The 24,288-nt window shown below is 35.8% G+C and overlaps 1 protein-coding gene across 10 annotated transcripts in view; it reads left to right on the top strand.

Annotated features, from left to right (window-relative positions):
• Positions 1 to 22,674, top strand: part of LOC127881066 (rap1 GTPase-activating protein 1-like) — a 218,588-nt gene extending 195,914 nt beyond the window's left edge. For 9 of the 10 annotated variants that reach the window (XM_052428680.1, XM_052428678.1, XM_052428679.1 and 6 more), the window contains 13 exons: positions 842 to 920; positions 3,678 to 3,815; positions 3,950 to 4,180; positions 6,346 to 6,501; positions 7,350 to 7,421; positions 8,266 to 8,352; positions 8,734 to 8,964; positions 9,375 to 9,451; positions 10,480 to 10,587; positions 13,539 to 13,653; positions 15,555 to 15,675; positions 16,390 to 16,484; positions 19,420 to 22,674. In XM_052428680.1, coding sequence (XP_052284640.1) covers positions 842 to 920; positions 3,678 to 3,815; positions 3,950 to 4,180; positions 6,346 to 6,501; positions 7,350 to 7,421; positions 8,266 to 8,352; positions 8,734 to 8,964; positions 9,375 to 9,451; positions 10,480 to 10,587; positions 13,539 to 13,653; positions 15,555 to 15,675; positions 16,390 to 16,484; positions 19,420 to 19,530 — 1,621 coding nt within the window. In that variant the 3' untranslated portion in view covers positions 19,531 to 22,674. The remainder of the gene's footprint in view (positions 1 to 841; positions 921 to 3,677; positions 3,816 to 3,949; positions 4,181 to 6,345; positions 6,502 to 7,349; positions 7,422 to 8,265; positions 8,353 to 8,733; positions 8,965 to 9,374; positions 9,452 to 10,479; positions 10,588 to 13,538; positions 13,654 to 15,554; positions 15,676 to 16,389; positions 16,485 to 19,419) is intronic. The other variant, XM_052428681.1, reaches the window with a different exon arrangement.
• The last annotated feature ends 1,614 nt before the right edge of the window (positions 22,675 to 24,288 follow it).

Genomic DNA, 24,288 nt, shown 5'->3' with positions numbered 1-24,288 from the left:
AGTCTAGAAGCCATATTTATTGTATGATCATCATGAAACTTTGTCAGAAGATTTGTCCCAATGATATTTTGGACAAGTTTGAAAATGGTTCCAGTTGCTTGAAAAACATGGCCACCAGTGGGCGTGGCATTTTTCTTTATATGGACTTATGAATCTTCATGAAACTTTGTTAGTATATTTGTTTAAATGATACCTTGGATGTGTATGAAAATGGTTCTGGTCTGTTGAAAAATTTGGCTGCCAGGGTGTTCACTAGTCATGAAAGTTGGTAAGAACATATTGTTCTAATGACATCCTGGGCTGCACAGAACAGGTCAGTTCCTTTGAATCTCAAGTGAGCGACTCTTGTTTAATATATTACAGCACGGCTAGTACAATTGTATTGCTTTCAATTTCTGCTGTGTTGCCTTTGAACCCAGGAGTTAGTTTAAAAGGAAGTGGGATGAGCCTATATCCGTTTATTTTTGCTATATTTGGTTTTCTAACACATTAAAATGAGTTTAGCGTATTATAAAATTCATAGCAACATTTAAAATTGCCACAATAAATGGTATTTGCATGCACTTGTGATTTCATTTCACGTGTAATTAATGTTAAGTATGCAATAAAAAATGCAATGAAAATAAAATAATAAATTGAAGTTACAATTCTGTTGCATGTCATTTCATTTTATAATTCATGAATTAAAAATTTAACCTCACTTTTGTTCTATATGTAAATCTAATTGTTACTATGTTTTACTATGTTTTGCGCTGGACTGAATATTTTGTGCATTCACTACACATTCCCGTACTGGACTAAATATTTTGTGCATAATTCACACCTATGTTCCCGTTTTTAGAACTCGTACTGGTACCCAACACTGTGTGTTCCCGTTGCACTCAGTTGACAATGTGCCAAGTCCCATGCGACTCGCAAAGGTAGGTTTCCAGAGGTTGCAGGTTCTCGATCTGGGAGGACAAGGTTTAATGCTACGGTCATTTAGGCAGAAAGTGTCTTCCCAGATTGCAGTCTGCACAGGCTTATCAGGGATGTCACTTTTTGCCTACATTGGATGTTTGCTTAGAAGAGACTTCCTTTCTCACAAAAAATAACAATAAATGTGGAAACTGATACAAGCTTAAATCAGGGAGGACTTTTTTAACATATGCATTAACCATTTCCCACTCAGAAGCAAAGTAAAAAATGGCTATGTGCAAACAGCATAAAACCAGAACAGCCTGCAAGTAACTCGCAGTCTGTTCACATTTTATGCTGTTTGCTGCTCATCAGTATCTAAGGGTTGGAACTGAAATTTTTTAAACTTGGATCTAGTAAGAAATACCTTTTATAAAATTTAACTTTCTGAGGGACTACAAATGCGTAAATATACGTATCTAAGTGGTAAATGGTTAACCCTTTTAGTGCGGGAACCGAATTTTGAAGGCCTTTGCAAACAGTTTGGATCCAGATGAGACGCCACAGCACGTGGCGTCTCATCAGGATCCAAACTGTTTGCTATTCTGATAGTATTCTTTGAAAAAAATCTAAGAAAATGCTAATTTTAGAAATTTAGCAGATGACATTTTAGCAGACGACAAATTTCCCATCATGCAAATGGTTAAACATTGGTCCCCAGACTGCTGCTCATAAGAACATATACAGTGGAAACTTCCTATTCATAACTTCAACATATACAGTGGAAACTTCCTATTCATAACTTCAACATATACAGTGGAAACTTCCTATTCATAACTTTAACATATACAGTGGAAACTTCCTATTCATAACTTCATATATTGCCTTTATCTCTATATAATGAACAAATGAAGTTTAACAGAAGTATATTTTTATGTACATAATTATTATTTCATTTACTTCAATAATGTATTTGTTATGCCCCCACAGAGAGGATTTATATATAAATGTTCTGTTTAGTTTAAACATTTTTATTTCAATCAAGTTGACATTATTTATACATAGAATATCACACAACAATACTCATACTTTCATGTTCGAAAAGGATTAGAACAAAATTTCACAATCTTATATGGTTCTTCTCTGGGCTTTCTATATGAAAAGTTACAAATTGGCTATATTGTAAGGCAAAGTGAACAGTATGTTGATACAAAAAAGCCCCATTTATAGAATTATGTTCTGTTTATTGGTTTGTTGGTTTGAGAGGTAGTTTGTCTGCATAAGTTAGTGGAGAGTTTAAATGAAACTTGAAATAAGTCATCAACATTTAGTAATGGACAATTTGTTCTTATATATAGCTTACAAAGTGGTGTCAGTTTAACTCATTTTTTTTACAAATCTCTTAGTTAGATTTTGAGATATGTACTAAGCAGTGGTTGGTGCTACAAAACTATACTAAGCAGTGATTGGTGCTACAAAACTATACTAAGCAGTGGTTGGTGCTACAAAACTATTCTAAGAAGTGATTGGTGCTACAAAACTATACTAAGCAGTGGCTGGTGCTACAAAACTATACTAAGCAGTGGTTGGTGCTACAAAACTATACTAAGCAGTGATTGATGCTACAAAACTTAATACTAAGCAATGATTGATGCTACAAAACTCAATACCAGAGTTGCGACACCTTAATACTCTACACATTCGCTTTGAAAATAGCGGTTGGCGTGTTGTTGGAAGTACATGTACATGTCGAATGTGTTATTGTAAAAACTATTGGTATTGTGTTTTGAGTGCAGACATTGTATTTAAGTTTCGATTTCTAGCTTAAATTTATATATTTTGTTCAATAATTTGAGTTTAAATGTGATTGTTTGTTGCTTACTTACGAACTAATTTTTATGTGTAAATATGCATAGACGCTAGTGGATATGTAATCAGGTTACCATATTTACAACAATAAAATTTAACGGTTGTTTGTTTTTGTTTGTTATGTTAATATTTTCTTAAACGTATGTTAAACGCAAGATGAAATTATTAATTAATTTTGGAATAAAATCGCATTATGTATTATTTAAAATCAAATTTGAATTGCCAAGCGCGTGAATTGTCTCCTGGGGGTGAATTGTGTTTGGGTTGCTATTAACGCTATTAAAGCTTCCGGCGAGAACTCATTTTATAGCGATTGCGCAATAAAAAACACCACTTTTTCGTCATTTTATCAAAAACTGGACTTTTCCCAGACATGACGAATACGCCATCGTCTAGATCGCGTTCTGGTCCATATACAGGTCAAATTTCAGGCACAGTGTTGGGCCAGTTTTCATGGCCCACAAATCGCGGCTATACCCTGGAGCTTAACGAAACTTAGCCCCCTTTATCATTCGTTCGATTGAACGTCATCAATGATGACGTCCAATACATCACTCATTCCATACTAAGCAGTGATTGGTCCTACAAAACATTATACTAAGTAGTGATTGGTGCCACAAAACTATACTAAGCTGTGATTTGTCCTTCAAAACATACTTCACAGTGATTTGTCCTACAAAACATACTTAGCAGTGATTGGTCCTTCAAAACTCTATACTAAGAATTGATTGATCATGAAAACTCTATACTAATCATTGATTGATCCTACAAAACTCTAAACTAAGAGTGATTTGTCCTGCAAAACTCTATTCTAAGTAGTGATTGTTGTACTTAAATATACTAAGCACTGATAAGTCTTGCAAAACTGGAAATACAAGTATTTAAGTAAGAAATATTGTTTTATTTTCCAGTTGATGTGCGAGGAATACTCTGGTGAAAGGTTCCAGCCTGTGCTGACTACGAAAGGCTCAGAGATGATTGTTCAGTATGATGAACACAGGCTCACCAACAACTACAAGTTTGGCATCATCTATCAGACATTTAAGCAGGTAAACATTTGAGCCTTGGTCTAGCAAAGAATGGTCCGAGATATGCCTGTGCAGTCTGTGGCTTGTGTTACCTCAATGTGATGTAGGGGGATTTTTTGTCCACAAACGCAGCCCTTCATTCCTTTCAATTTCAGACACACGAGGAAGAACTGTTCGGAAACGTAACCCATAGCAACGCCATGGAGGAGTTCCTACAATGTATAGGCCGAAGAGTGGCGCTGAAAAACTTTGAGGGCTACAGAGGTGGTCTTGACACCACCCACGGGCAGACGGGTCTAGAGTCGCTGTACACCAAATTCCACAGTCGAGAGATCATGTTCCATGTGTCCACCATGCTGCCCTACACTGATGGGGACGCTCAACAGGTCTGTATGTTCTGTCAATGACATGTATGTTCCATAGGTTCTTTTTATGTCCTTTATGTTTTCCTGTTATCCTATATGTTTTATATGTTCTGTCTTTATCCTGTATGTCTCTCTGTGTTCTGTATGTTCTGTCTTTGTCCTGTATGTTCTGTCTTTGTCTTTTATTATCAATATTTGTTGGGTATGTTCTTTATGTTGTTGTCTTTGTCTCGTTTGTTCTGTATAACATGTTTCCTTTTTGTTATGTGTATGTCATGTATGTTCTGTTAAAACCCTTCACGACTCAGATACTAATTTTGACTCATCAGTAGTCGTTTAGAAAATCATATATAATTAAGGACCGTTTTTAATAGATTCACATTTTAAAGGCTTGATTTCAAACCTCAAGATACTGATAAGCTGCAAACAGCATCACACCTGAACAGGAAGCAAGTAACTCTCAGCTGGTTTTAGGCTGGTTGCATATATCCATTGTATGTTCAGTTTATGTCCTTAATGCTCTGTCTGTGTCTTGTATGTTCTGTCAATGTTCTGTATGTTCTGTCTCTGTCCTGTATGTTTGGTTAATGTCAATATGTGTTATGTATGTTCTGTAAATGTCCTATATGTTATGTCTATTTTTGTTATAATCCATCTGTGTCATGTATGTTATTTTATGACCTGTTTGGTTTTGTCAATGTCCAGTATGTATTGTATATTTTCTGTATGTTCTGTTTATGCCCTTATGTCATGCCTTGGTCTTTCTATTTTTGTATATGTTCCATTTATGTCTTGTTTCTGTCCTTTATGTTCCATCTAATTGTTTCATCCCATATGGATGAATTTCTTTGCAAGGTGTTCGTCTGTGTATTGTGTGTCTGTGAAGATTTATTGTATTAATATGACACCAAAGAGAATATACTGAACATGATTCTGACAATACATTTCATGAATGTGCATGCGTTTTATATTGGTTTTTATACCCCCACAAACGAAGTTTACGGGGGTATATAAGAGTGAACTTGTCTGTCGGTTGGGCTGTTGGTCTGTCTGTCGGTCCGTATAAAGTGTCCGCTCTCTAATTCAAGTACTTTGCATCCGATCTTCACCAAATTTGTTCAGAAGTTGCATCTACATGATGTCTATGCCAAGTTCGAACATGGGCCTTGCCAGGTCAAAAACAAGGTCACAGGGTCACTTAGTGCGTTTTAAACATTCAGCATGTTGTCCCCTCTCTATTTCAAGTAGTTTTCATCCGATCTTCACCAAACTTGGTCAGAAGTTGTATCTAGATTATCTTATGGCCAAGTTTGAACATGGGCCTTGTCGGGTCAAAAACTAGGTCACTGAGTCATTTAGTACGTTTTAAACATTGAACATGGTGTCTGCTCTCTATTTCAAGTAGTTTAAATCCGATCTTCACCACACTTGGTCAGAAGTTGTAACTAGATGATGTGTAGATCAAGTTCGAACATGGGCCAAGTCGGGTCAAAAACTAGGTCATGGGGTCACTTAGTGTGTTTTGAACCTCTAATTCAAGTAGTTTTTATCCAATCTTCACCAAAATTGGTCAGAAGTTGTATCTTGATAATTCTAGGGCAAATTGAATATGGGTCATGCCTAGTCAAAAACAAGGTCACAGGGTCACTCAGTGCGTTTTAAACCTCACCATGTTGTCCGCTCTCTAATTCAAGTAGTTTTCATCCAATTCTCACCAAACTTGGTCACAAGTTTTATCTAAATGATCTCTAGGACAAGTTTGAACATGGGCCATTCTGGGTCGAAAACTAGGTCACAGGGTCACTTAGTGCGTTTTTTAACATTCAGCATGGTGTCCGCTCTCTAATTCAAGTAGTTTACATTCAATCTTCACCAAACTTGGTCAGAAGTTTGATGGAGATGATCTTAAGGCCAAGTTAGAACATGGGCCTTTCTGGGTCAAAATATAGATCAAGGGGTCACTGAGTGCGTTTTAAAAATTGAGCATGGTGTCCGCTGTTTTTTGTGAAGACGACATGCAAAATATTATGTGTCAATGCTGCATGTGGGGGTATTCGTCACGTCTGTGACAAAGCTCTAGTTGTTAATTGTAGTGATTGGAAATATATTACCATTATCTATATCCTATGTCCATGTTTCATCATCTTTTTCTGCTGGTATTCATTACATGCTCATGTTTTCTGCAGCTGCAACGGAAACGCCACATTGGAAATGACATTGTTGCCATAGTCTTTCAAGAGCAGAATACTCCGTTTGTACCCAGCATGATTGCCTCACACTTCCTGCATTGCTACATTGTAGTTCAGCCAATCAACCCCAACACCAATCACACTCAATACAAGGTGAGTGGAGGTCAATAAAATGCAATTAAAGGTGAGCGGAGGTCAATAATATGAAATATAATGTGTATGAATGTCAAACATGTTTACTTCAATGTGATGGAATAGGATGTCATACAAACAGCATGGATGTTTATCATAGAAATTCATATAACATACCATGCAAAGTTAGTATATAACTTATCTCACAAAAAAAGTGTGTAAACACCAATTACCTGCAATACATGTTATACACAATCAGAAGTGTGTTCAAATCACCTGCAAAAACAAATATAAATCATCTACAATTTAACAATCATGCACAATGCAAGGATAGTGTACACTTAACACATATAATACAATGTGAGTGTCCTGTAATCACATGTAATACATGATAAATGTGCAACACTTACATGAAAGACAATATAAGTTTGCATCAATAAGCCATGTAATGCAAGATGATTGTGCATCAATCACGTGCACTAAAGGGGAGGGTGCACCAATCACTTGCAATAAGAAGGTGAATGTTCACCAATAACACACAATACGAGGAGAGTGCACACCAATCAGCTATAATACAAGGTGATAATGTACCAATGTCACATGCAACCCTAGATAAATGTGCACCAATTACTTGCAATTCCATTTTAGTTGTATCAATCACATGCAATTTGTATTGAGGATTAACTAATCACATGCAGTTCGATTTGTGTGTATTCAGGATGAACAAATCACACGCAACACCAGTTGAGTGTGCACCTATTAAATTCAAGGTAATTGGTATTTGCTCTGTATTGTTTAGACAACATATTTTGAACGAACAAAAATGACGATAAAATACTTTAACATGAATGTTGTTTCTGGTTCCATAGGTCACTGTAACTGCAAGGGAGGATGTACCATGGTTTGGTCCTGCCTTACCGCCAGATGGAATATTCAACAAGGTACAGATATAGTTCCACTATTAAACCTATTTATTGTATGCTATTGCATCAAACACGCTTATACTTACGAGGTCTTAATGTCTTAAAATACAATGTCTTTAGTGATTATTGTCCCCTACCTGTTTCACCAGAGGGGACTTATGGTTTGCGCTCCGTCTGTCTGTCTGTCTGTCTGTCAGTCCGTCTGTTTGTCCGTCACACTTTTCTGGATCCTGTGATAACTTTGAAAGTTCTTAATATTTTTTCATGAAACTTGGAACATGGATAGATGGCAATATGGACATTATGCACATCATTTCATTTTGTTCCTATATCAAATATTCTGGTTGCTATGGCAACAAATGGACTAGAAATACTGCTGAAAATGATGGTTTTCTGGATTCTGCAATAACTTTAAAAGTTCTTAATATTTGTTCATGAAACTTGAAACATGGATAGATGGCAATATGGATATTATGCACGTCATTTCATTTTGTTCCTACGTCAAAAGTTGTGGTTGCTATGGCAACCAAAAAAAAAATAAAAAAATAAAAAAAATCTGAAAATGGTGGAATTTCTGACAATGGTGGAGCCGGTAGGGGACCATATTGCTTGACAATAGCCATGTTTGAACGGGTTTTAACATGATAATAGCAACTTGCTACATATTATTACATGCAATGTTAGTAAATATTCATCGCTTCCGTGACTGTTACAATTGTATATTTGAGCTGGGCTCTGAGAAAACGGATCCTGAGAAGGCTAATCTGGGAAGACACTAATCACATGTTTGAAGCCCTGTTTTCCCGCAGCCAGGCTTATATGTGTTGAGGAAACGTTTCTGTCATGTTTGCCATTCTTACAGGGTGATGAGTTCAAAGATTTCCTGCTGTCCAAACTGCTCAATGCTGAGCTGGCGTGCTTCAAGGCTGAACAGTTTGCCAAACTAGAGGTTAGTCTCTTCAGATAATTGAACACAATAAAATTGAAGAAAAGTCTGTAGTTGTCCCCTACCGGTGAAACCGGAGGGGACTTATGGTTTGCGCTCTGTGTGTCAGTCTGTCAGTCCATCACACTTTCCTGGATCCTGTGATAACTTTAAAAGTTCTTCATATTTTTTCATGAAACTTGAAACATGGACAGATGGCAATATTATGCACGTCAATTCATTTTTTTCCTATGTCAAAAACTGTGGTTGCTATGGCAACAAATGTAAACAAAATAAGGGGGACCATATTGCTTGGCAATCTCTTGTTTAATTTGATTTTGTAAGGAATTGGTAACAGGTCAAATCATGTGTATTTCAGCGGTAAAGTGTTTGTTCTATTTTCAGGAAAGAACCAGAATGGCTCTGCTAGAATGTCTGTATCAGGATCTGCAGCGTAAGAGCTGTGAGATGTTTGGGGTCAGTGTTCCCTCAAATTCCAAAGAAGGTGCTAGATTCATTGATTCGTTTCGTAAAACCTTTGGCAGTCGACCAAAATCCAGCGACCCGCTTACACCAACGAATTCCAGTCGAAAATCCAATGGCTCACTGTTGTCTACAGTTGGAGAAAACGAGAAAGTAGGTTTGGGTTTAGTTCTTTTCATTTAAATACCTTATATGTATTCAACACTCCGATTACTTGTGTGTGCTTTTTATTCACCTGTTAAAAAAAAGCTTTTCTATGGGATCACCACAGGTGACAGGCTGGTTGAAAAACTTGTTCCAACATTATTCAATTCCTTTTTAAGTAATTATCTATCAAAGTTTCAATTTCATCGAGTTTGTTTTAAAAAGCTTACAAAACAAGCAATACGTATGATCTTTGAAATTCTGTCTTAGAAAGATTACAATTTTAAAAGCCTCATTAATAAAATGTTTAATACGTAGTCATCATAGACATTGACTGGAAACTTAAAATTCTTATTTAATATCAAGTGCTGTCATTAGAAACATAAATACCACAGTGCTAATTGTTATACTTTTTACAGATTTCGCCATCAACACCAAAGAAAGGGATTCAATTTTCCAATTCGAGCAGCTTAGAGAGAAAATTTAAGGACAAAAGGTACATTTAACATTTAAGCCACACTCTGGTGAAATGGGGCTTAATGCATGTGCATTAAGTGTCACCCCAGATTAGCCTGTGCAGTCTGCATCGGCAAATTAAGAATGACACTTTCTCCTTTTATGGTATTTTTCTTCAGCAAAAGTCAAGTTAAGTCAGAAAGTCTCGTCCATGATTAGCCTCTGCTGAATGCACAGGCTGAATTCACAGGCTGAATACACAGGCTGAATACACAGGCTAATCTGGGACGACACTTTACACACATGCATTTAGCCCAGTTTTCCCAAAATGAGTCTTAATAACTTAGAATTTGTGCATCATCAAGTTTCAACAGTTTGGTCATGGTTCACCTGCACGTTTGTAAACAACGCAACTAATCTTTTATGCAACAATCAAAGCTTAATTATGGATGTTTACTGACAAGATAATTCTGTATTTGATTTTTTTTTCTGCGCATACTTTCCAGAATAGTTTTTGCTTGAAAATGTCTTAGTGAGTTAAAGGTGTTTTTGTAATGCATACTAATTTATGCTGGAAAATCTTATGTATAGTTTGAAAGCAAATCAAATCTGCAAACTATGGTATTTTATACAAATTTGAAAAAGATATGCAATAATATACATAAATGCTAGATATTTTAAATATTGTCAAATGTTAACATATCAGTAATAATATTTTCACGCTAACTATGAACATTTAAACTTATATTGTGTCTCAAGCATTAATGAAAGTCAATGCTTATCAAGTCCAAATTGTAGCAAGCCATACCATCGTTTGGTATTTAAAATTTAGACTCGGTTTGAAATTTACAAGTTGGTTGTTATGGACCCTTGCTTCATGGCAACCAATTTTTAAAAGATCAATCTTAATATTTTACCTTTGCTCCATTGCTACAAGTATTCTTATTTGTCAATATGGTATATGGGAAGATGTTTGAGATCAAGAAGCTTTTGTAATAGTGTAGCCAAAGTTCCATTTTCCTTTCCTCCCACCCGCTTACCCACAATTCCGCTGGCTTTTTCCCGTAGTTGCGTGTACAGATTGGACAGTCAGAGCACGCAGTCGTCCTACAAAACATGTGGCAGCGCCCCTTGTAGTCCGCAGTCTAGTCCCAGTAGTTCGTCCACCCATTCCCGGTAAGAAATACACAGCAAAATATTAACAACTTGTTTTGTTATGCTTTACATGTTGTTGTTTGTTAACCTTTTACCTCTCAGATACGCTCTTTGACGCGTTTGTAGTCCCATAACTTGAATTTAAGACCTTTCTTAACCCTCTACCACTAAGATACGTATTTTCACACATTTGTAGCCCCTTAGCTTAGAAAGTTAAATTTAATTTAAGACCTTTCTTACTAGATTCAAGTTTTTAAGGCTTCATTTCCAAACCTTAGATACTGATAAGCAGCAAACAGCATAAAACCTGAACAGACTGCGAGTTACTCGCAGGCTGTTCTGGTTTTATGCTGTTTGCACATAATTATTTTCACTTTGCCTCTAAGTGGGAAAGGGTTAATGGATTCAAGTTTTAAAGGCGTCAAATCCATCCCTGAGGTATTGATGAGCAAGAAACAAAATTAAACCTGAACAGACTGCAAGTTACTTGAAGTCCCTTCTGTTTTTATACTGGTTGTATATAGCCATTATCACTAAGCATCTGAGCAGGAAATGGTTTAATAACTTTTGATGGTTGTGTTAATGTGAACAGGAGAATAAATTAAAGCTAATGTATCGACTTTTAGTTTAGTCCTTTTCATTAAGCTTTATTCCATCAAAAGCCATGGGCGAAATGAGACAGTCTTTATGACATATCCTGAGTAGAATTGTCCAGTACTTAAGAACATTGAGATGGAAATCGCGACCTCCTGATAGCCAAACAGGCACCATATGCACAACACTATTGTCACCTATTTTATATGGTCTGTTTGGGGGTACAGAAATATTGAATCCCTTACTCAAAATGATAATTAATAATAATGACTGCTAATTTGTTAGCCGAGTTATCTTGCATGGACCATTCTTTTTTCAGGCCATGTAACATGTACATTATATGTGCACGTATGTTTTATTTTTAATATTGTGGTTGTTGTCTTTGGATTGGAAGTTTTTCTGTACATCCCCTGTCTATATGTATTAATATATGTACTTTAAGTCTTTTTCTTAGACAGATGTGTTGCTAATGTGTGTTTTAAAATAGTAATGACCTTGTTATTGTTCCTATTGTGTGTTCTGGTATAGTTAAGTCATAATGATGTGGTTATTTTAGTCGCTTACTTGTATACTTCAATTGTGCTAAAGGTGTAAATAGTACTCGTTCCGTATTTGCTAGTTCTCTTAATTTATTTTTGGCACCTTTTGTATATTAATGTCCCTGAAGGTATATGCATGGCCCTTTCTGTTTACATTATGAAGTAGCTTTCAATTTCTCAAGATCTCTCTTCGTTATGAAACAGTTTGTTTCTAATTGGTTGCGATTCCATCTGTATATGAACTGTCTCTTAATTATTTGGGATTCTATTTATACATGAACTGTCATTTACTTGTTTGTGATTCCATCTGAATATGAACTGTTGTTTGTGACTATTTGAACATGAACTGTTTCTTACTTGTTGGTAATTTCATCTGTATATGAACTGTCCCTAAATTGTAAGTGATTCTATTTGTACATGAACTGTCACTTACTTGTTTATGTTTCAATCTGTAAATGTTCTGCCACAAAATTGTCTGCGAGTACTTCTGTTATTAACTGTCTGAAACAGCTTATGCATACGTCTGTATATTAACTGTGTCTATATAGTTTTGCAAATGGGCCATAGGTGTTGTGACTCTCCATTTCCGATAAATATAACAATTATATTATTCTTTCATAAACTTTTTAGTCCAATAAATACACTACTAATAATGTTAAGCGGAAGTTTATAATTGTCCATTAAGTGTAAGATATCTCTGTTCAAAGGTGTAGTATTGCCACCATTTAGCATGGTCCAACTCTGAAAATTGTAAATATTAGATTTCACAAAATAAGTGCATATAACAGCATTACAAAAATATCAATATGAATCCTGGCTCTGGAAACACTGGTCTTAATGAACGTGCATGAAGTGTCGTCCCAGATCAGCCTGTGCAGTCCCCATAGGGTCATCATGGACAACATTTTCCACTTTTATGGTATTTTTTGTTCGCATTTAACGATGCAGGTACTACATCATCCAGCTTATACTCAACAATTTCCCTCCATTCACAGGGTGCTACATCATCCACAAGTGTCCCCCTCCATTCTCTGAGTTGGATTATACTCAACAATTCACCTCCATTCACAGGGTGCTACATCATCCAGCTTATACTCAACAATTTCCCTCCATCCACAGGGTGCTACATCATCAAGCTTATACTCAATAATTTCCCTCCATTCAAAGGGTGCTACATCATCCAGCTTATACTTAACAATTTCCCTCCATTCACAGGGTGCTACATCATCCAGCTTTTACTCAACAATTTGCCTCCATTCACAGGGTGCTACATCATCAAGCTTATACTCAATAATTTCCCTCCATTCAAAGGGTGCTACATCATCCAGCTTATACTCAACAATTTCCCTCCATTCACAGTTTGCTACATCATCCAGCTTATACTCAACAATTTCCCTTCATTCACAGGGTGCTACATCATCCAGCTTATACTCAATAATTTCCCTCCATTCACAGGGTGCTACATCATCCAGCTTATACTCAACAATTTCCCTCCATTCACAGGTTGCTACATCATCTAGCTTTTACTCAACAATTTCCCTCCATTCACAGGGTGCTACATCATCCAGCTTATACTCAACAATTCACCTCCATTCACAGGGTGCTACATCATCCAGCTTATACTCAACAATGTCCCTCCATTCACAGGGTGCTACATCATCAAGCTTATACTCAACAATTTCCCTCCATTCACAGGGTGCTACATCATCCAGCTTATACTCAACAATTTCCCTCCATTCACAGGTTGCTACATCATCCAGCTTATACTCAACAATTTCCCTCCATTCACAGGATGCTACATCATCCAGCTTATACTCAACAATTTCCTTCCATTCACAGGGTGCTACATCATCCACAAGTGTCCCCCTCCGCCTCCGAGTCCAGCTTCAACTCCATGGAGGACTTCACACCAAACAGCACAACACAGTGCCAGGAAGACTCAGATACTGGCATGGTAAGTCATGTTACACTCTAACAGACTTTTCTACACTCAAACCAAAGGGCATCATGTGAAAATTTACTTTGGAGATTTGTGATATGTTCATGCACAAATGTTAAATGGCAGTTTTTGTATATAATTGTTTTTGTTTAGACTTTGAAATTTTAATTAAAAAGCATTCAATCTATAGATTTTTGCAAAGAAGTAATGTAACACTCCCCGTCCCCCCCCCACTGCCGGGAGGGTTATACTGTATTCTGTATGTCTGCCCGTATAACTTCTTGGACTTTTCACATTTCTATGGTAGTATGTAGAAATGACTTTTCTTTTTAAAATGACTTCATTCTACTAGAACAAAGTAATTTGTAAACCCTGACAACTATCCTATGAAAATATTTCATTTAGACTGATATCTAATTAATGCATGTGCGTAAAGTGTTGTCCCAGATTAGTGTGGGCGGTCCGCACAGGCTTTTCAGGGACAGCACTTTCTACTGTTTTAGAATTTTTCTTTTAAAGAAAATATCTTGTAAACGTAAACCAAGTCTAGGCGGAAAGTGTTGTCCCTTATTAGCCAGTGCGGACCCCACATACTAATCTGGGATAACACTTTTTTCATATGCATTAAGAAGTAATCAGTGCAAATGAAATATTTTTTCAGGTTTTTCTATTATTTGACCTAGTGACCTAGTTTTTGACCCCAGATGACCCAAATACAATCCCAATACAATCCCAACCCAGATTTCATCAAGATTAACATTCTGACCAAATTTCATATAGATTGGATGAAAACTGTGACCTCTATTGTCTATACAAGGTTTCTCTATTATTTGACCTAGTGACCTAGTTTTTGACCTAGTGACCTAGTTTTTGACCCCAGATGACCCAAATACAATCCCAACCCAGATTTTATCAAGATAATCATACTGAACAAATGTCATAAAGATTGGATGAAATCTGCGACCTCTATTGTCTACACAAGGTTTTTCTATTATTACGCCCCTCTTCGAAGAAGAGGGGGTATATTGTTTTGCACATGTCGGTCGGTCACTCCGACCACCAGATGGTTTCCGGATGATAACTCAAGAACGCTTAGGCCTAGGATCATGAAACTTCATAGGTACATTGATCATGACTGGCAGATGACCCCTATTGATTTTTTGACCTAGTTTTTGACCTAGTGAACTAGTTTTTGACCCCATTTGACCCAAATACAATCCCAACCCATATTTTATCAAGATAAATATTCTGACCAAATTTCATAAAGATTGGATGAAAACTGTGACCTCTACTGTCTACACAAGGTTTTTCTACTTTTTGACAGTTTTTGACCTAGTGACCTAGTTTTTGACCCCAGATGACCCAAATACAATCGCAACCCAGATTTTATCAAGATAAACATTCTGACCAAATTTCATAAAGATTGGATGAAAACTGTGACCTCTACTGTCTACACAAGGTTTTCTATTATTTGACCTAGTTTTTGACCCCAGATGACCCAAATACAATCCCAACCCAGATTTCATCAAGATAAACATTCTGACCAAATTTCATAAAGATTGGATGAAAACTGCAACCTCTATTGTCTACACAAGGTTTTTCTATTATTTGACCTATTATGTGACCTAGTTTATGACCTAGTGACCGAGTTTTTGACCCCAGATAACCCAAATACAATCCCAACCCAGATTTCATCAAGATTAACAGTCTGACCAAATTTCATAAAGATTGGATTAAAACTGTGACCTTTACTGTCTACACAAACAAATTGTTGACGGACACACGCACACACATACAGACGCCGGACATCACACGGTCACATAAGCTCACCATGTCACTTCATGACAGATGAACTAAAAATTGGTTGTTTTTAAATACTAATTTATATTGTCATTACCAATATTCTTTGTGTTCAGGAGAGCATGTCATCTACTGGTACCCCCAACACACAGATCAAGGCTGGCTCCCTGTCCAGCAGCTTCACAGAGGAACACTGCCAAAACTGTAACCAGGACTCAAACAACTCTTCTGCTTTCGGTATTTATATGCCATAGAGATATGTGCCTTGCTCTGGGAAAACTGTGTTTAATGCATGTGTGAAAAGTGTTGACCCAGATTAGTTTGTGCAATTTGCACAGGCTAATCAGGGACAACAATTTGTGTCTGAACTGGAGTTTTGTTTTTAAGAGATTTTCTTTAAAGGGAAAATTCTATAAAAGCACAACAGTTTGTTTCTGATTAGCCTGTGCTGACTGCACAGGCTAATTTTGGACAATCTTTTGCGCACATGCGTTAAGCCCCTTTTTCACAGATGAAGGTTCATCTAGCATAATATTATTATCAAGTATGGTATGAACTTGTTTCTGTGAATTGGGTTTTCTAAGAAAAAAAAAGTGCATGCATTTGTATTTTGTTTTTACATTGATTGTTCCTTAAAACATGCAACAAATCCTTCAATGTTTTTGGGCAGAATGTATGCCAAAGCCGGCAAATTTTTTTATGGAAATAAAAATGAGTCTGCATTTACACGATATGAAAACAAAACACTAGTGTCAAATACAGTCTCTATGTCCCAAGTATTAATTTTCCCTCCCCCTTTTATGAAGTAAAGGGGATATACTGGAATCACCATATTGAGAGTCTTATTGAGTTTATTATATCGTTTATTGCATACAAATCTAAACTCAGAAAAGATCTTTCTATATCACAGAACTAATGCATGAAACCAATATAATGCGTTTACTTTTTCAGTAACATCTGATGGTAGCTTGACACAGGTTGATAAACTGAAAATTGAGATTCAGAGGTTGAAAATGGACAAAAATGAGATACTTCGGCAACAGTCGGTAGGGTTGAAATAGTAAATAATGTACCCTAATTGAGTTATCAAATGTTAAATCATAAAAACATGTAATTTTTATAATTTAAATGTGTGTCATTGTTCATAATGTTTCATAAGCTTGTGCTAAGCAATAATGATATCACAGTATTTTTAGCTTGACCTTTTGTAATTATACAAATTATACAATTATCGGTTGGTCGGTCTGTATCAAGTGTCCGCTCTCTAATTCAAGTAGTTTTCATCTGATCTTCACCAAACTTGGTCAGAAGTTGTATCCACATGATGTCTAGGCCAAGTTCGAACATGGGCCTTGCTGGGTCAAAAACTAGGTCACGGGGTCACTAAGTGCGTTTTAAACATTCAGCATGTTTTCCGCTCTCTAATTCAAGTAGTTTTCATCCGATCTTCACCAAACTTGGTCAGAAGTTGTATCTAGATGATCTTAAGGCCAAGTTCGAACATGGGCCTTGCCGGGTCAAAAACTAGGTAACGGGGTCACTTAGTGTGTTTTAAACCTCACTATGTTGTCCATTTTCTAACTCAAGTAGTTTTTATCCAATCTTCACCAAAATTTGTCAGAAGTTAATGTCTAGGGCAAGTTTGAGTATGGGTCTTGCCAGGTCAAAAACAAGGTCATGGGGTCACTTAGTGCGTTTTAAACATCACAATGTTGTCCGCTCTCTAATTCAAGGAGATTTCATCCAATCTTCACCAAACTTGGTCAGAAGTTGTATCTAGATGATGGCTAGGTCAAGTTTGAATATGGGTCATTCCGGGTCAAAAACTAGGTCACAGGGTATCTTAGTGCGTTTTAAACCTAACCATTTTTTCCGCTCTCTAATTCAAGTAGTTTTCATCCAATCCTCACCAAACTTGGTCACAAGTTTTATCTAAATGATCTCTAGGACAAGTTTGAACATGGGCCATTATGGGCCTAAAACTAGGTCAAGGGGTCACTTAGTGGGTTTTTTAACATTCAGCATGGTGTCCACTCTCTAATTCAAGTAGTTTACATCCGATCTCCACCAAACTTGGTCAGATGTTTTATCTAGATGATCTGAAGGCCAAGTTTGAACATGGGCCATGCCAGGTCAAAAACTAGGTCACAGGGTCACTTAGTACGTTTTACACATTGAGCATGGTGTCCGCTCTCTATTTCAAGTAGTTTAGATCCGATCTTCACCACACTTGGTCAGAAGTTGTAACTAGATGATGTGTAGGTCAAGTTCGAACATGGGCTATGCTGGGTCAAAAACTAGGTAACGGGGTCACTTAGTGTGTTTTAAACCTCACCATGTTGTTCGCTCTCTAATTCAAGTAGTTTTTATCCAGTCTTCACCAAAATTGGTCAGAAGTTGAATCTTGATAATGTCTGGGGCAAGTTTGAGTATGGGTCTTGCCAGGTCAAAAACAAGGTCATGGGGTCACTTAGTGGGTTTTAAACCTCACAATGTTGTCCGCTCTCTAATTCAAGGAGATTTCATCCAATCTTCACCAAACTTGGTCAGAAGTTGTATCTAGATGATGTCTAGGTCAAGTTTGAATATGGGTCATGCCGGGTCAAAAACTAGGTCACCGGGTATCTTAGTGCGTTTTAAACCTCACCATTTTTCCGCTCTCTAATTCAAGTAGTTTTCATCCAATCCTCACCAAACTTGGTCACAAGTTTTATCTAAATGATCTCTAGGACAAGTTTGAACATGGGCCATTCTGGGCCTAAAACTAGGTCATGGGGTCACTTAGTGCGTTTTTTAACATTCAGCATGGTGTCCACTCTATAATTCAAGTAGTTTCCATCCGATCTTCACCAAACTTGGTCAGAAGTTTGATGGAGATGATCTTAAGGCCAAGTTAGAACATGGGCCTTTCTGGGTCAAAAACTAGGTCAAGGGGTCACTTAGTGCGTTTTAAAAATTGAGCATGGTGTCCGCTGTTTTTGTGAAGACGACATGCAAAATATTATGTGTCAATGTGGCATGTGGGGGTATTCGCCACGTCTGTGACAAAGCTCTAGTTGTCTTTTGTCATCATTTTTCATGTGCCCTCGGTTGATCTTCATCAACATGTAACTTGTGATAACTCTGAGCATCACATTGCTGGAATTTCTTTATAAAACTTCGTCAGAAAATGTTCTCAATTATATCTAACCTAAGTTTAGAACTGGGTCATGTGGGGTAAAAAACAAGCTCAGTTGGTCAATTTTAGAAGGGAAAATCTTCATGAAACTTGGTCAGCACACATTCTGTTACATCTTGGCTAAGTTGGAAACAGGTTTTTATGGGGTTTACAAAACTTGGTGACCTGGTCAAATTTAAATGGAAGCTTGTTACCACTTGAGTTATGTTATATAATTCAAAATCTTTATGAAACTGGGTTAGAACATGTTTACATTTTCAGTCATATCCAAAACAAATTGTAATTGTATTTTGTGTTGTGAAAAATTTCGTCAATAGTTTTCAATTATACAATATTAAATGCAAATTCCTAGTTCAAATATATTTTCGGGTAAGAGTATCAAATCAGCGTCAGCTTTTTGTAATTGTTGAGTTATTTGTTACAATATAACAATTTGTGGACTGGCTAGCTCAGTGTGTATAGCGCTATACTATAAATCAAGAGTATTTAGGGTTTGATCCCCAGCCCAGCAGCAACATAACTTGTGTGGAAATTCTTTCTGTGGTCATTCTCCCGCTACCGCAGATTTAAGTAAGGCAGTTGTCAGTTACTGGCTGAGGATGTGTCGGTAGTAAACCAGCTATCCAAGGTAAAGAGTGAGTTGGAAAAACAAAAACAAACCAACAAAAGCTGAAATTCTTATTTCATTGAAAGGTATTTTTGTTTGCTTCCAAATAAGGCTCCCAAAAAGTTGCAATACATTATAGGTGTCATGTTCTCACAAATTAAGCTTTTGTTCATTAATGATTCAATGTGTTTTTCAGGTGAATCAACGTGAAAATCGTGAGCTTAGAGAGAGACTCTCCAGTACACAGAGGGAACTTCAGCAATTTAAAATGAACATGATAGAGATGAGTGATGAAGCTCAAGTTTAACCCCGTTACCTAGACCTGACCTTGTGACTTTTGACCTTTTTTGGTCATGTGACCTTTGAACCTCCATGGGTCATATTATCCCTGGTCTCTACAGATAGTGTTACCTATAATGGTTTGAAAATTATCAAAAAATATTATGTGATGTTTTATTGGCCCAGTGCGTGAGGTCACTGACCTGTCCATGTTTTGTGTAATTAAATCCCTTTATGGGATATACCTCCCCTGGTAAACAACGCTTGACCTCTTCACATCATTTGACCTTTGCCCTGTCAAGGTCATACAATGCTTTGACCCCACAAATTGTTGTGACCTTTTATTGAACATTCATATTACTCACAAATGCTACTAGACTTTATTCTGGCAGAGATTATTATTATGGTAGATACTACTAAGTGGTGCTGATGAAAATGGGATGAAGCGGCGTCCTTAAGTGAGGCTGTGTGCTTTGTTGCCATGTTATGACATGGAATGGTGTCTATGCCTTTCCAAACATGTATAACAGCCCTATATTGCCATGTAAGGATTTTCCTGGGACAGATCATGATCCAGGAATATTGCATTGCAGTGTTGTGTAACCATACATTTTGACTTTCTGTGACACAATCCTGTTGTTATGGTTTGTCTATAATAAGTGCATTGAACCTGAGTATTTATGAGCTGTATTTAATTTTACAATTTAAGTACCCACAATGCCCTATGCCGAATAATTGTCTATTGGGAATTTTATAAGACTGAAGAAATTGTAATTATCAGTTTTTACAATTATTATTTGAGCATTCTAAAGTGAGTGACATTGTTTCACTACCAGCCATAGAGAACACAGTGATACTGGAAGAAGCAGTGACGGATTCCAATACAAGAGAGCAATCAAAAACCAGTATTTGGCCTGTGTTGGTTGGATACATTTGATTTGTGCAAAGATCTATCACAAACATTCTGCTTTGAAGAGAACAAATGAAGTTCTAACAATCAGCCATGGTGCAATTTCATTTGTGTAAATGTTACATTGCATTATTTCGTCTTTTTTTCTTGCTTTTTTCAGCATGAATGCGTAACAGTTGAGCATTTGTGTATTTGATATTTGTGTTACTATGGTATATATACATGTGTTTATATACACATATATATAATTCTATAAACTGCTATTTAGTGTGCAATGTTATTGCTAATGACTGAATAGTATCTGAAAATGATATAGAGTATTTACAATTTTATACTCGATTTCTAGTGATTGCAAAATCAGGTGTTTATGATGATTAATTTTTGTTTAAAAAACAGAATATTGATATAATTTTGCAGATTTGTAATTAAAAATAATTAAAAGTCTTAAACAAGATGTTTATATGATGTCTGTTTATAAGTATTTCATATGCTTCTGTGATAAACTGTGTAATGTGAACTAGCTAGTATGAAATCCAAACATAAGTTGTATTGTTTAATATTATTTGTTTTACTGTTACATATTATAGAATATAGTACTGTTGTTGATTGTTAAAAAAAATCTACGCATTCATTGAATTCATTTGAATGATCTATGGCAGCTGCTGTAAGATAAGTTTAATATGAAATTTTCTAGTTTAATATGTGACAAGTTTTATAAGTTGGAAAAAGGTTTATAGATGAACACCATAAGCATTAAGCGATTGTAACAATTTTAGTGACGTTATAAATAACGCACAGTGTACTGCAATTTGTTTAATTATATTGATGACTTTAATATTTAAAATATACCCACATGACGTGAAATTTTAAGAATATTTAGTCAAATTTTAAGAATATGTAGTCAATTTAAGGCAAATACATTATTCAAATATACTAATCTGATGTTTATAACTTGATAGGCATAAATTAATTTAATCAAATGCCACAAGTTGTTTCCATTATGTATACTTTTGTTTTTTGCCCAATCTATTTAATAGTACATTTGTGGCGTATAAGTGGTTAAAGAACTTTGAGTTATTCAGCTTTATGCCTGTTCAAGTTAATAAAATATGAGTTATTATTACTTGATAATATTTATAATAATACTCTAACAATTATTCACAGAGTAAGGTCATGCTCACATTAATTACGTCATCCCTCTATTTCATTGAACATTGAGTGAAGACATTGCATCCACAAAGCTAACAAGGGCAATTATTAAGTCACATGTAAATGAAATACATGCCTTCATATAACATTTCATGTATGAACGTCAATATGTCATACTTGGTATGTTATTTAAATAAGACTTATCTTTTAATTTTAATTTTTCCCAGAAAAAAATGTTTAGGCCTTAATTTGGCGGAGTCTTATGTGTCAGAAAATTTTCGGACTTTTGTTTATTAGGCTGAAGCTTAATGATGCAGCCTGTTACCTTTTAAAGAGCCACCTGTTGTTGCACACATGTTATATTTTTTGTATTCTTTTTTCCGAATGAATACAATTGGACAATGTTAATATTCCATTTAATAATTTTATTTAGAAATAATTATGAATATATCTCATGAGCAAGAAAGTATTGCATTCCCATAAATAAGATGAGAATTGTTGAACTGTGATTTCTAGTCTCCAAACTAAGAGAACAATCATTTATGGTATGGTTTCTATGAATGAATGCAACCCCTTATCTCCATATTAATTTTATTTTTGTTTAAAAAGATAGCATGCCACAACAGCAACAATGATTAAGCGAAAATTCAGATCGTTGAAAGTGTACCAAAATTTGACGTGTAATACAACTTAAAAATAATATTTGAAGATTATGTTAACCTAATATAATGTCTTGTTGGTAACATTACATACATATTTATTCCTTCATTTAAATTCTTGTATGGTCGATATGCATTGCATATTGTGCAAGTATTTGATGACCTATGTGCGTACGTGAGTACATGTAAATGTTGCCAAGGCGATTTCTGTATGATCTACATGGCTTGCGTGGTTCATACACATTGTTTTTACATATTAATGTTATAACCGTGATTATTTTGCTACAACATATATTATGCTACATAAGTATTTTGCTATATTTTGGAGATTTCTGTAAATATAAATTCTAGTCAAGGTATTTGGTGGCGTGTAAATAGTTATTACATCTTTGATTAGTGCTTCATTATTTATTTCGTTATGAATACCATTAACTAATTAAATGTTGATTAAATTCGTGTTTGTTATTGTTATTTAATCTAATGATAAACTATTAACGTTATGCTATGCACAGTTTATTATTCAAAATACTCAGCTATACTTGCTTCAACAGATAGCATCTATTACACAATACACTCGAAACAATCCGGGTCTGGGTTAAAAAAAACAGTTTACAATTGACATGACGCCTTATCTATGATCGCTCCGCCCACTAGAATTGATCCACCAATCAGCGATCGATTAATCGGGCGCACTCGTTAGCAACGACCTGTCCGCCATTTTCTAGACAAGCTAGGTTCACTTTTATTCCAACGAGTTTCTTTTGTTTTCCTCTTTAAAAAAAACGATTAAAATGGTTAAACGGTGTCAATGGGGATTATGTAACTCGGACAATCGATATCCTGACAGATTAGTTGGTGACATTGAATTTATTTCGTTTCCAAAGCCGAAAAAAGATCTTGACAAGAGCGAGTGGAAGCTTCAAGAATTACCGAGATCCCCTTTATAGAACATTAATTTATTTCACAAACTTGAAATGTCATATAAGCAATAACTAAGCATTATTAAGTATGTATTATGTCACGTGTGCATGTAAAATAATTGAGAATTTTGGTACCCATTTCGTGTAACTTTACGAAATCACCGTTAAAAATCGCGTTTCTGTGTGTGTCAGAAACAAGTGAAAACCATTTTGTTATTATTTTAATAAAGACGTATCGATAAATGCTATTGTAAAAGAGTTATTATTACTGATATTAGTTAACCAATAAATGCGGTAACTTCGGGGAAGTCGGTACCTGCGCGAGCGTCTGATATTGGTAGCCTTATTTATTTATAATAGTCCGACCGTATTCCATTTCGTACAACGCTAATTTTATATCAGACAATGTCCAAACTTACTGTGTTGTTTTTTGCGCTTTAAATTATAGTGATTGATAAATGTCCGATAAGCAATGTTTAATATGATTAATATCACTTTTATACGCAATAACATGTGTGACTGAGGTACCCACCCGGCGTCAGAAAGCGCGTAAAACTTCACCGAATTCCCAGTTATAAAGCGCTATTTCGTGTCAAATACACGGGTAGGGGGAATGTTTCGGTAATAATTTTGTGAATAACACGGGTAAATACCGATGAAGTGTTAATTTATTGCAGATACCACCATTACACGTAATAACGGGTTCTATTTCGGTAAGCGCGCAAGCGTTTGAAAGCGTGTTTAATGTACCGATTTACCCGTTATAAATAGCTGATGTTCTCTTTAATCGTATAATTTTTGCATTTGCAGAATAACTAAATGGCACCAACCCCTTTACAAGTGTAATATGGTGTTAATCAAGTCCATAAAATCATCCGGAATATCGCGTAAATTTATATGCAGTCTATAGGCAAAGAAGCCATTTTGGTGTTAGCTTGTCTAGGTTTTCTTCCCGCTGAGCCACGTGATTAAGTGGGCGGAGCGATCACTGATAAGGCGTCATGTCAATTTGCCGCACACATTGGACAAGTAACTTATAATTTATAAAACAATTAAAATATTACCAAAGTTTGAATTGTTATATCTATATGGTAATATTTTAATTGTTTTATAAATTATAAGTTACTTGTCCAATGTGTGCAGCAAAT

Source organism: Dreissena polymorpha, chromosome 5 (assembly GCF_020536995.1).
Source record: "Dreissena polymorpha isolate Duluth1 chromosome 5, UMN_Dpol_1.0, whole genome shotgun sequence".
Lineage (NCBI taxonomy): Eukaryota > Metazoa > Mollusca > Bivalvia > Myida > Dreissenidae > Dreissena > Dreissena polymorpha.
The sequence above is the reverse complement of the archived record's forward strand: the minus strand, read 5'-3'. Positions and strand labels throughout refer to the sequence as shown.